The 13,974-nt window shown below is 41.3% G+C and overlaps 1 protein-coding gene across 12 annotated transcripts in view; it reads left to right on the top strand.

Moving 5' to 3' along the window:
- Positions 1-13,974, top strand: part of LOC134348361 (alpha-(1,6)-fucosyltransferase) — an 877,712-nt gene that overhangs the window by 837,192 nt on the left and 26,546 nt on the right. For all 12 annotated transcript variants that reach the window (XM_063051654.1, XM_063051603.1, XM_063051613.1 and 9 more), the window contains 2 exons: positions 2,848-3,024; positions 9,954-10,104. In XM_063051654.1, coding sequence (XP_062907724.1) covers positions 2,848-3,024; positions 9,954-10,104 — 328 coding nt within the window. The remainder of the gene's footprint in view (positions 1-2,847; positions 3,025-9,953; positions 10,105-13,974) is intronic.

Here is a 13,974-nt window from a genome sequence, read left to right as displayed (position 1 = left end):
CTCCCAGTTCATCCATGGATTCTGGATTGTTCTACAGTAGTGTAACATGGGAGACCAGGTTCAAGGACCCAATGAGTGAAACAGGAGACACAGATTTAAAATTGGGCCCCAAGCGTCAACTGTATTCTTTTCCATAGATGCTGCCTGGCCTGCTGAGTTCCTGCAGCATTTTGTGTGCAATGTTTGGATTTCCAACATCTGCAGATTTTCTCTTGTTTGTCAATGTTCGTACCTTTTGGGTTGTAGTGGAATATGAGATGTTGTTCTTACAATTTGCATTTGGTCTCACTGTAGCAAAGAATTCTGAGGATAGGGAGGACAGTGTGGGGGCTGGAAAAGTTAAAATAAGATGCAGCCAGAAGCTCGAGGTGGCCATTGTGGATAGAGCACAGGTGCTTCACAAAGTGGTATCCATAGGCTATGCCTGGTTTTTCCAGTGTAGAAGAGGCCTAGTTGGAAGGGGTGCAAGTGAATCGCTGCCTCACTTGAAAGAGCTGTTTGGGTCCCTGGATGATGGTGAGGGGAGGGAGGTGAAAGGACAAGCACTACACTTCCCTGCAGCTGCAGGGCACAGGAAGTGGTGTGTGGGAAGGAGTAAGTGAATCAAGGAGTCACATGGGCTCAGGTCCGTGACAACAACAGCTCAAATGAGCAAATAAGCATGTCAGCAATTAGGTGGCCAGTGCTATGCAAATCAGATAGTTAATGATCTGAGTTGTGGACATAGCCCATTTGTCAATGGCGTGGAGTACAAGTTGAGCACTTGCAAGCAAAGATCCCACTGATTCCACAGCTTCCTCAGTAGCACTTCTTTCCATCCTGTCTCTTGTAAGGATGCCATCTCTTTCTCCTGGTCTCTCTGTCCCCACCACAACTGCTCTCAAGCTGAACCTTCCCTTCCGCAGCATGTGAAATGTCCTCCTTTTTCAGGAAATACGGCTTCCCTTTTACAGTGGTTGATGGAGCGGAGTCTCCCATTTCATCCAGTTCCCAGCCATCTATTCTCACCACCACCCTCTCAGCCTCGCCACCCCTTTGTTGAATGTTGAGTAGATACTCCCAGGGAAACAACATCAGATAAGGCACAACCCTTTTTGAATCCCCTGGAATTAAAATGCAGGAGATGGCGTTTTTGACAGGGTAAATTGTAAAGAGTTTATTGCACTCTTTTGCCTCTTGCTTGCCAAAGTGAGTTCTGCCCTGCACAATTGTTGCCTGTGCTACTTGCAACTCATTTAGGCTAAAGTGAAAACATGACTAAACGTTAACATTTACAATCTTTTTAGTGTAAACAAAAGAAACACAAAAAACAGCAAATGCTAGAAGTCTGATGTAAAGGCAGAACATGGGAAATGCCAATCAGGACATGGACCATCAGAATGTTACAAATCGGTGGCCAATTGTGGCAATTTGAAAATATTGTGACAGGTTTTGAGTGGTGGAGAATTTCTTAAGTGGTAGCAAAGTAAAGTGAGAAAGTGAGAGGACAAAAGATCAAAGGAGAAGGCCTCAGGTAGGGATGGGAATGTGAACAGTTAATTCATGGGATGCATACAAAAAGACTGGAGATGGGTTGACTGGATGCTGCAGTACACATGTGAATGAGTCTTTTACCACTTATGCTCCCCTGAATAATTAGTAAACATATTCAGCATGCGTCGGTGTATCCATGTGTACATACATATGTTGAACATGTATGTATGCTAAATATGTGTTCTTAAAGACTCCAAATATAATCAACTTTAAATTCCTGCATATTCCATGGGTGATGCATGAAGAGAGAAACTTAGAGGATGTAGAAGTTCCTTCATAGGAATAGGGATGGAGGATAGTTGTGAGCGTCATTGGGGATTGTAGTAGATTCTAGATGATAGCATTAGAGATGGTGAAACATGATAAGGAAGGAAAGACTTGGTGAAGGGAGGGCAGCATGCAATATTTTTGAAATTCTAAAAGAAGAGTCGGAAGTGATATTGCTACAACTGTCAACATTGAATATGGAGATAAAGAGCTGGGGATTCTGAGTAGGAATGGAATAAGTAATGCTTCATATCTCACCAAGAGGCAGGCAAAAATGAGACCCATTGGCGTTAGCAAGATAGAGTAACTCAGTAGCTCAGCAGATGTTGTTCACTTGAAAACCAGTTTTTCCAGAAAGAAGGACAGAGACTGGCATACACTTTAATCTACAGTGTGTCCGGTGCCAGAGTGTGCTGTCTTTATTTCCAGTAAACTTGGAATAAATCCCATAATGCTCAATAGTCAAAAATATTGCTGTTTAAAATGATGCCATGGTAAGTACACTATTTAAGCAGGGGTTTTCCCCTGCAAATAAATTTAAGAAAATGTTTATTTGAAGATTTTAGCTACTAAAACTCTATCCTAAAACTAAAGGTTTCATTTGGAGCCAGATCCAGCTAGTTTTGTTGGTAATATTTTATTTATCTCCACTGAAAAATGGATTTAATATACAACTGTTAATACTGATAATATAATAATGTCTCCATTGTTAAGCTACCACATTTGATAAATACCTTTTGATATTTTGCAAATCACATTAATTTCTTCATCTGAAGGGCTCTGCAAGTTGTCATCTCTTCATGATGGTTAGTAATACTTGTTTGACATTTTTAAAAATGTAATTCCCCCTTTGTCATATAAATCCATAATCTGTCTGATGGAATAGTTTTGCTGAATGCACAGAGGATTTTTATTTTGTCATCTATTGATCATTTATAAATTCTTAAAGCCTAAGCTGTGCAGATTGAACAGTTTGTGAATGAATTTGACTGAATTGAACTTGCAAATGGGGCAGTACTAATGCTCTCCTCTCTCAATCCTCACAAGTGTTCATGTGCGACGCACGGATAAAGTTGGAACGGAAGCAGCTTATCATCCTATTGAGGAATACATGGCACATGTAGAGGAACACTACAAGTTTCTTGCTCGCAAGATGGTGGTTGACAAAAAGCGAGTTTACCTTGCCACAGATGATCCTAACTTACTTCAGGAAGCTAAGTCTAAGTAAGTATCTCTCAAGCTTTATGTATTGTAAGATGATTTCAGACATGCTGGAAACCTGGATGAAATGGGAGGGGACATGTGAGGTGGGGCTGGAGTGGAAGGGAAAGAGAAAATAATGTCAATTCAGGCACAGTAAAACTTACTGAAGGAAGTTGTGAAGTTCATGGAAATCAATGCACTTTGAGTAACAGTATCTCAATTGCCTGGAGTCTCAGATGTGTCTGAAAAAAAGGAAAGATTTCAAGGAAATTATTTCTTAATGGCAACAGTGAAAATATAATACTATATGTGCATCTCTTCACTATATTTGGCAGAAACCAGAAAGTTTTTTTTTTGCTTTCATCCTTAGTACGTGACTCAAATGATACTGAAATGTAATGAGCCAGGTTGTGTTGTCTGGCAGCAGCTGGTTCTGCAGAGAACCCGAGATGTCAGCTATTCACAGCTCAATTCATTTCAGATTGAAACAACTAGGAGATTAAATACTGATGCACCTCTCCTTGCTCTCCTGCTGGCTCCACCATTGGACCTAAAGCTCTAAAGCTGCATTGTTTTAGTAACCTTCACAACTTCCTTCAGTACGTTTTACTATACTTGTGCTGGCCATTACAGAAGCAGTATTTTCTCTTTTTCTCCTCCATTCCATTGAGAGTTATGCATCCCACGTTCTGACTTCCACCTAGGATAACTGGTCTAAAGAAAAGTGGGGTTACTCACCCTATGGTGGGTGGGAGGAAAGAAATATACATTCAGTTAAATGTTTAAGTTACATAATTTATTTTACTTCAAAAAGTAATTAAAAACGTTATATAGTATTTTTGTGTTTTTAGTTGTATTTATTTTTCTTTCAGACTTGGTAAATCTATTTGTATAGTATCTAAATGTCCATTACTGAAAGGGGCATTTGAGACTTTTGAAAATAGCTTTAATAAGTGGTGCTCGAAAGGCAGTGCCTCAGTGGGACACTGCCTGAAGCCAACTTGCCTCTTCTCTTTGAACTCTTCAATGCTGAAATGCATTTAATTCAAGCCCCTGCTTTTGGAAAAGAGACATGCAAGTTAAGGCAGGTGAAAAGTTGGATTCCACTGGATCCAATCCCATTATTTCCTATGCAAATTACCCTGTGCCCGCATCACCACAGCCACTCTGGGTCTGCTTCTGCTCCTTCTGTGAAATCAGGTGACGAGTTGAAAAGCTTGAGAGCAAGTGATAGGGGATGAAAGTAGAGGAGGAAATAATCTGCAGGGACACTGCAGTGAAGATGTTTGCAGGAAACTAGAAACAGATTAATAAAAAAACTTGAGTCAGTCATTGCAAGCGATTTAAAAACTGAACCAATGATACCTTCAGTGATAATGCATGTATTAAATTGGGGCTGCAAAGTATGTTAAAGATACTGAATTGTGCTCCATACAGTAAACACAATATGAGATATCTGGGATTTTCAGGTACAGGAGCCCGAAGACACACTGAACATGATAAGAACAGCTTCTTCCCCTCTCGCACCAGATTTCTGAATAGACAATGAAGCCATGTACACTATCTCACTATTTTTCTCTTTTTTTTTGCTGTGGTTTTGCACTTCTTTTTAATTTAAATTTTTAATATATTTTTTCTTTTTTGGTTTTTATTATTATGTTGCTATTATGTTATTATGCTGTGTTGCTGCTGCAAAACAAGAAATTTCATGACATATGCCGGTGATATTAAATCTGATTCTTATACTAATTCTGGAAATGAAGAATAAGAAAGGGATGATCATGTTAATGGGATTATATTATAGCCTACCCAATAATCACGGGGATTTAGAGGAGCAAATTTGTAGATAGATCACAGTGTGTTTGAAGAAACATAATTTTATGACAATACGTGATTTTAGCTTTCCATATATTGTCGGGGATTCCACCTATATATCCTTGTAGACGAGACCTCCAATCTGTCATATCTGAGCACTGCCATGACATTCTGCTTGACTAGTAATGTCATCCCTCCCACTCTATCATGCATAAAGCAACAGAGTCCCAGATCATTGAGCTACCAGTACTGCCCCTCCTTGAACCAAATCTCACTAAGGCTACAATGTCATAATTCCACATGCTGATCCATGCGCTAAGCTCATCTGCCTTTCCTACAATACTCTTAACACGCTAGAGGAACTCAGCAGATCGGGCAGCATCCGTGGAAAAGATCAGTCGATGTTTCGGGCCGGAACCCTTCGTCAGGACCCCGCATCTGCAGATTATTTTGTGTCTACAATACTCTTTGCATTGAAATATATGCAACTCATGACATTAGTCCCACCATGTTCAACTTCTGGAATTTTGACTTTTTTTATGTTAGCTTATGAGCTTTTCCCACAACCGCTCCATTATTTGCTCTGGCACTCTGGTTCCCATCCTCCTGCAACTCTAGTTTAAACCATTACCAACATTAACAAACCTTCCCAATGGCTGTTAGTTCCCCTCCAGTTCAGATGCAAACCATTCGATCTTTACAGGTCCCACATTCCCTAGAAGAGAGCCCAATGATCCAAAAATCAGGTCCTCCCTCTTGGACCATCTCCTCAGCCATGTGTTAAACTGCATTATCTTCCTATTTCTGGCCACACCTGCACAGGTAGCAATCCTGAGATCACAACCCTGGAGGTCCTGTGTTTTAACTTTGCACCTAACTCCCTGAACTCACTTTACAGGACTTCGTTACCCTTTCTACCCATGCCATTGGTACCGACACAGACCATAACTTCTGATTGCTCACCCTCTCACTTAAGAATGCTATGGACTCGATCCAATATGTCCCAGTCCCTGGTATCCAGGAGGCAACAGATCATCTTATTCTCATCCACAGAACCTCCCTAACCTTTGAATTGCCTATCGCTATACCCAACTCCTCAACCCCCTTCCTTTCTGAGCCACAGAGCGAAACTTAGTGCCAGAACCCAAGTTCTCTGTAGTATTTTATGAAGAGTATCTAAGAAAGCTTGCTGCACAATGCTTGCCCAATTAAGTGTCAGCTCAGAATAAAACCTGTTCCTGCAGTGTATTATTCAATTTTCTACTGTCCCGCTCCTTTAGACAATCAATCTGGTGCCAAATCAGTGAATATTGGAGCAGTGGAGCATAGATAATAAAACTAGGCAAAGCCATTTTCGCTTTATCTCTTACCATTGATAATGAGGTAATTTATTAAGTCTTGACTAGCATCAACCTTGAGAATAAAACGAACGGGAACAGTGCTGTAGAGATTTTCGTCCATATACTGTAATTGGAAGTTTTTAATGTTAATCATCGAAATAGGTATTCTCATTGATACAGAGAATCCTATTGAAGCTACTATTTAAAATAGAAAAAGATTTCCTTTGTAAGGTACTCTAATATGTCACAAATTGGAAAGTGGAATTACTAGTCATTAATTAGCTTTAAAGTGCAGATATTATTGCTACTAAAAGAACAATAAGGGAATAACATTCAGTTGTTTGCTACCTGCCGATTTACTGGTGGAATAATAATGCCCACTGACATTTCAAAATGGCATAGGCAGCCTAACAACATGGCTGACTAAACCACGGTCACACATAATTCTGCTCTCTTTTTTGCTCTATATTCCAGCATCTGCAGTCTCATGTCTTAATTTTGCATGACTCTGTAATATCAGCATTTTCATTATGGGATATGGACATATCTGACAATATTTGTTTGTATGTCCTTGAGAAAGTGGTGGTGAACAACTATAGCTTTGAATGGCTGCAATCCAAAGAGGAGCTTTTGGATATGAAGTTCAGATATTCAGACAAGGCATCAATGAAGGATTAATAATATCTTTCCAAGTCAGGATCAGGTGGGTTTTAGAAGGAAACCTACAGACAATGGTGTACCCATTTCCTTGGTACCCATGTCATCTTTGATGATGTAGGTTGACAAGTAATTTTGGAATAGCATACTTGAGTTAAGTATAGATGAAATGAATATCTGGGTTAATAGTGAGGAGCCAAACCAGTGGTCTGCTTTATTTCTGGATGGTGCTGAGATTCTTGAATATTGTTAAAGCAGCACTTAACTAAGCAGGTGAAAGATAATTCTATCACACTGTTGTCTTGTAGATATTTCCTTCCTATGTCCTATATGATTCCTACATTAATTTCATAAACTATCTCAGGACCTAGAAAACTGTAAAAAGTAAAAGGAGATGGTGAAAGGCTTTGGGGATCCAAGAGATATGTTACTGACCTTGTAATTTCCAGTCTCAAACCTACTCCTAGAGTTGGTTCAGTTGAGTTTCAGGTCAAAAAGATGTGGAAGAGGAGCAACTGGTGCTGCTATTAAATGTAAAGTGTAGGTGGTTAAATTCTGGAAAGGTTATTTTTGCCTCATACTGTAAATGTCAGTCAATAGTGCTTGTCTGAATTTCGTTTTGGTTTCTTGGGCATGGACTTGGCCATGTAGATTTTGTATTTACAAATGCTTGTTAATTGTTGGAATATTTCTTCAGTCATTTTCTTTCCCAGAAACTTAAATATAACATGCACAGTTTGTTGAAAACGTCAACTCAGGACTTGGAACTGCTTAAAAATGTGGTAATAGCTTCAATTCAGATCACAAAGTAAGTGGTAAAGTTGAAACATATTAAACACAAGAGATTCTGCAGATGCTGGAAATCATGAGCAACACAAAAAATGCTATGGAGAAATTACGGGAAGTTAGTGAAATCAAAGTTCATGCCATCAGGTTGGTGGCTACTCAGACACAATATGAGTTATTGCTTCTCCAGACTGGGTTTTGACTTATCATGCCAGTAGAGGAGTCTATGGACCAACATGTCAGAATGGCAATGGGAATGGGTGGCCGAATTGAAATGGGTGGCCATCAGGAAATCCCAACTTTTGTGGTGGATGGAGAGTAGGTGATGGATGAAGCAGTCCCCCAATCTCACTAATGTAGAGAAGGCCACACTGGCAGTACCAGATACTGTAGATGACCCAGACAGACTCATAGGTGAAGTGTCTTCTCACCTGAAAGGACTGTTTGGAGTACTGAATAATAGTGAGGGATGAGGTTAATGGGGCAGGTGTGGAACTTGTCCCACTTGCAGTGATAAGTGCCTGGAGGGAGATAAGTGGGGAATGACGAATGGACAAGGGAGTCACATGAAGACCTATCCCGAAGGACAGCAGGGAGTGGGGGTAGAGGGGAGAGAGTGATGTGTTTAGTAGTAGGATCACTTGTAGATGGTAGAAGCTATAGAGAATAATGTGCTACATATGGAGGCTCGTGGGGTGGTAGGTAAGGACAAGGGGAATCCTATTTCTGCCACAGGAGGATGGGGTGAGGACAGATGTGCAGGTAATGGAGGAATTATAGGTGAGGGCAGCATTGGTGGTGGCAGGAAAAGGCTGATTTTTGAAAATGAAGGATATCTCAGATGTTCTAGGAAACGGATCAGGACTGATGAGCCAAATTATGGTCATGTAACTTCACAGAAGAATTCAACTAGATTATAATTTTCAATCAAACTCGCTATTCTTAATTCCAATCCATCATATTCCCAGATGCTAGCAATATAACATTCTAGCCACACACACAATATGCTGGAGGAACTCACCAGGTCAGGCAGCATCTATGAAAAAGGGTAAACAATCCGCGCTTCAGGCCGAGGCCCTTCATCAGGATTGGTAGAAAAGTTGAGAAGTCAGAGTAAGAAGGTGGGGGGAGGGAAGGAAGAAGTACAAGGTGGTAGGTGATGGATGAAATCGGGAGGGGGGGGAGTGGTGAAGCAAAGTGCTGTGAAGCTGATAGGTGAAGAAGATAAAGGGCTGGAGAAGGGGGAATCTAATAGGAAAGGGGAGAAGACAATGGAAGAAAGGGAAGGGGAGGAGCACCTGAGGGAGGTGATGGCAGATAAGGAGAAAAGGTAAGAGAGGAAAAAAGAAATGGGGAATGGTGAAAGGGGGGACAATCACTGGAAGTTCGAGAAATTGATGTTCATGCCATCAGGTTGGAGGCTACCCAGATGGAATATAAGGTGTTGTTCCTCCAACCTGAGTGTGGGGTTTGTTGGGGTCATCTACTAATCCACTGCTCCTGGTGTGGCCTCCCGTATATTGCGGAAACCCAACGTAGATTGGGAGACCGCTTTGCCGAGCACCTACGTTCCATCCGCCAGAAAAAGCGTGATCTGCTGATGGCCACCCACGTCAATTCTACTTCCCACTCCTATTCTGACGTATCAGCCCACGGCCACCTCTACTGCCACAGTGAGGCCACACTTAGGTTGGAGGAGTAGCACCTTGTATCCTGTATGGATAGCCTCCAACTTGGTGGCATGAGCATTGATTTCTCGAATTTCCAGTAATTGCCCTTCACTGCTCCCATGAGAATAAGTGATCGTGGAGTTGCTGGTAGTGAATTGCTGACTTCATAACCTTTTGCTCATTCCTTGGCATTTTTGTTGGATTGGCGGTATTTTTTTTTAACCCGCCTCTGCTCGGTCATTGGTTTTAAATCCCACTGAACCCATCAAAGTAACGCCAGCAGCATCTATGGAAGAGCCACAAAAGAACGTGCTTTTATACATGGAGTACATATTGTATTACCTTGCCTCGTCATTGTGGGCATTCACTTCCAGTGCATTATTGAATTGTGGTTTCCTTAAAGTTGTTCACTTGTTTTGGAAGTACTCCTAAGAGCTGCTTTTGCTAAGATGGATCGGATGATGTCAGCTCACGTGTAATAACTGTTGAGATAGCAGGCAGGTCCGTGATTGGCGTTACATGATGTGGAGGGGGGGGGGAGACTAAACAAATTTGAAAGAAAACGATAGCGATTGTTACACTATCTTTAAGACATATTTACTGATTTCCCTCATTTGTATTTGTGAATTGTGTTTAAATATTGTGAGAGCCTACTTTCCTAATTTGTTTTTCTAATCTGCAGATACCCAGATTATGAATTCATCAGTGATAACTCCATCTCATTTTCAGCTGGACTGCATAATCGATACACAGAAAATTCACTGCGAGGTGTCATTCTAGACATCCACTTTCTGTCTCAGGCAGACTTTTTGGTCTGCACCTTCTCATCCCAGGTATGAAAGCTAAATAAAATGTCTAACCAAAAAAACAGCAACCAGTGTGCATTATCACGCAGGCGATCTCTCCGGCACAGCCAAAACTCCTAATATTAAATCATTTCAATAAAGAATGAGATTGATGCTAGCTAGAGATCAAAGAAACAGGAGAAACTTCTTATAAACTATGTATTTCCTTACATCAGCGGGCTTCCTGAAAAAAGTAGTTAGGATTTCCCTGGAATAAGAAATGTCTTGTCACTTTCTGGGTCTTGCACAAGATGTACACTTTTGAAGGTTACATTACAGTTAGATTATACATATACCTGGACCTTTAATTCCATATTCCTTTAAGGTGCTTTATGATTATGATAGCATCTTCAAGAGGCCAGGGAATTGACGATATTCAGGCAGGTGGTATTAAATTAAATTGGCATCATCAGTAGTACAGACACGGTGTGTAGAAGGGGCTGCTCCTGTGCAGTACTATTCTATGTTCTCTGCTAGGGACAGACTGGAGTGGTTTCGAGTGTATGCTCTGTCGCAGGTCCCTGGTCGTGAAATGGCGCCTATATGTGTGCGGGTTAGGTTTGATATTAGAACCTGTTTACTCAAGCAAGTTGTTTGCATATGTCGTGAAAAGGTTTGCATGGCACGACAAAAGTGGAATGCATTCTGATATCTGCCAAGTGATTGTGACAAATTTATTATGTCTATTACGTGGAGGTGGGTATCACATTGGTATTTTTAAAAAAATGCCCAAACTTTTTTATTTGGCCATGTTTGGAAATAGCAAGTTCTCATGGCATGCTCCTTATGGAACTTCTGTATGATCAAGTTGTTTTGACCAATTCTCTCTCTGCATTCATGAATGGTTGAGATGTAATCCTCTGATGTCCTTGTGCTATGTATTTTAAAGTATATTAATATATGTACTGAGTTTTCCTGAAGTTATGTACCACTGGTGATGTGATTTGAACTGGCACTCTAATTATGTTTGTCCTGTCAACCAGGAGTTTGTGTGACAGTTAACAGATCACCTGTGCTTATCATTGATGGCAAGGTCACCCAAGAAAACATTTTATGATAGCCATTTCGTGATAGTTAATTATGATTTTGCAAATAGTACTCTTGAACCTATAATTGCTTATGATTATATCTGGTTACTGTTGTGTAACTGGCAGGAAGCATTGTAAGTGAGAATTAATTTACTCCTGGGATAGCCATCTAGCAGTGAAGGGTATGAGTCATTGCAATTGTTAATTACTACTGCCTATGCACCACCACTTTGTTCTGTGTAGTAAAACAATTAAATGTAGAATGCCATGTTCAGTTTTGGAGGTGATACAAAGAAAATTAACTGAGCATAGGCATGGGCGCCAAATATTCCTGTCATTTGTTGGCTACTAAAGACCATAGACCATAAAACATAGGAACAGAATTAGGCTATTTGGCCCATCATGTCTGCTCCGCCATTCAATTATGGCTGATCCTTTTTTTTCTATCTCCTCCTCAACCCCAGTTCCTGGCCTTCTTCCCATAACCTCTGATGCCATGTCCAATCAAGAACCTATCAATCTCTGCCTTAAATACGCCTAACGACCTGGCCTCCACAGCTGCATGTGGCAACAAATTCTGCAAGTTCACCACCCTTTGGCTAGAGAAATTTCTCTGCATCTCTGCTTTGAAAGGGCGCCCCCTATCCTAAGGCTGTGCCCTCTTGTCCTGGACTTTCCCACCATGGGAAACATTCTTTCCACATCTACTCTGTCTAGGCTTTTCAACATTCGAAAGGTTTCAATGAGGTACCCCCTCATCCTTCTGAATTCCAGCGAGTACAGACCCAGAGCCATCAAACGTTCCTTGTATAATAACCCTTTCATTCCAGGAATCATCCTTGTGAACCTCCTCTGGACCGTTTCCAATTCCAGCACATCTTTTCTAAGATGAGGGACCCAAAACAGTTCACGATACTCAAGGTGAGGCCTCACCAGTGCCTTATAAAGACCTCAGCATCACATCCTTGCTTTTGTATTCTAAACCTCTTGAAATGAATGCTAACATGGCACTTGCCTTCCTCACCACTGACTCAGCCTGCAAGTTAACCTTCAGGGTGTTCTGCACAAAGACTCCTAAGTCCCTCTGCATCTCAGATTCCTGGATTTTCTCCCCATTTAGAAAATGTTCGCATATTTATATCTACTACCAAAGTGCATGACCATGCATTTTCCAATATTGTAAGCAGCCTCATGTGTGGCACCTTGTCAAAAGCATTCTGAAAGCCCAAATATACAACATCCATTGCATCCCCTTTATCTATCCTATTGTAATCTCCTCAAAGAATTCCAACAGGTTCGTCAGGCAGGATTTTCCCTGAAGGAAACCATGCTGACTTTGTATTATCTTGTCCTGTGTCACCAAGTACTCCATCACCTCATCCTTAACAGTTGACTCTAACATCTTCACAACCACTGAGGTCAGGCCAACTGGTCTGCTGCCTTTCACCTTTCTTAGAAAGTGGAGTGACATTTGCAATTTTCCAGTCCTCTAGCACCATGCCAGAGTTCAATGATTTTTGAAAGATCATTCTAATGCCACCACAATCTTTAACGCTGCCTATTTTAGAACCCTAGGGTGCAGTTCCTTTGGTCCGGGTGACTTATGTACCTTTAGGTCTTTCAGATTTTTGAGCACCTTCTCTCTTGTAACAGTAACTGCACCCACTTCTCTTCTTTCACACACTACAACATCAGGCATACTGCTAGTGTCTTCCACAGTGAAGACTGATGCAAAATACTCATTTAGTTCATCAGCCACCTCCTTTGTCCCCTGTTATTATTTCTCCTGCCTCATTTTCTACTGGCTGCTTGGAACAGGCCATGTTTCAAGCCTTCACTGGTAATGCTCCCAACTCTGTCTATATTCTACTAATGACTGCATTGGTGCTGTTTCATTCACCCATGCTGCGCTAATTAATTTTAACAACTTTGCTTCTAACTTCTACCCTGCCCTTAAATTCACTAGGTCCATTTCTGACACCTCTCTCTCCTTTCTTGATCTTTCTCTCCATCTCTGGCTTCAAATTGTCTACCATTATCTTTTATAAACCTACTGATCCCACAGCTATCTTGACTATACTTCCTACCATCTTGCCTCCTGTAAAAATGCCATTCTCTTTTCTCAGTTTCTTTGTCTCCGCAGCATTTGTGCCAGGTTAAGGCTTTCCTTCCCAGGATATCAGAAATGATCTTCTTCAACGATCGGCTTCCCCTTCCTCCACCACTGATGTTGCCCTCACTCAGATTTCTTCCATTTCATGGACATCTACCCTCACATCATCTTCACACTGCCCTTACAGGGATAAAGTTCTTCTTGTCCTCACCTATCACTCCTTATGCCTCCGCATCCAGCACGTCATCCTCTGCAATTTCTGCCAGCTTCAATGGGACCCCACTACCAAACACATCTTTACCTCTTTAGCTCTCTACCACCCCCATTCTCTCGTTTCTATAGGGATCGCTCCTTCTATAATTTGTCCCTCCCCACTAATTTTTGCCCCTCCCCACTAATTTTCCTTGTGCCACTTATCCCTGCAAGTGGAAGTGCTATACCGGACCATTCATCTCCTGCCCCAAACAGAACTTCCAAGTGACGAAACACTTCACTTGCAAATCTGTTGGGGTCACCTACTGTTTCCAGTGCTCCCAGTATGGCCTCCTCTACATTGAAGAGACCCAACGTAGATTGGGGGACTGCATTGTTGAGCATCTTCTCTCCACTTGCAAAAAAGCAGGATTTCCCGGTGGCCAACCATTTTAATTTCAATCCCATTTCCCATTCCGACATATTGTCCTTGACCTCCTGTACAGTCACAATGAGGTCGCCCTC

This window comes from Mobula hypostoma, chromosome 1 (assembly GCF_963921235.1).
Source record: "Mobula hypostoma chromosome 1, sMobHyp1.1, whole genome shotgun sequence".
Taxonomy (NCBI): domain Eukaryota; kingdom Metazoa; phylum Chordata; class Chondrichthyes; order Myliobatiformes; family Myliobatidae; genus Mobula; species Mobula hypostoma.
This window is presented reverse-complemented; position numbering and strand designations above follow the sequence as displayed.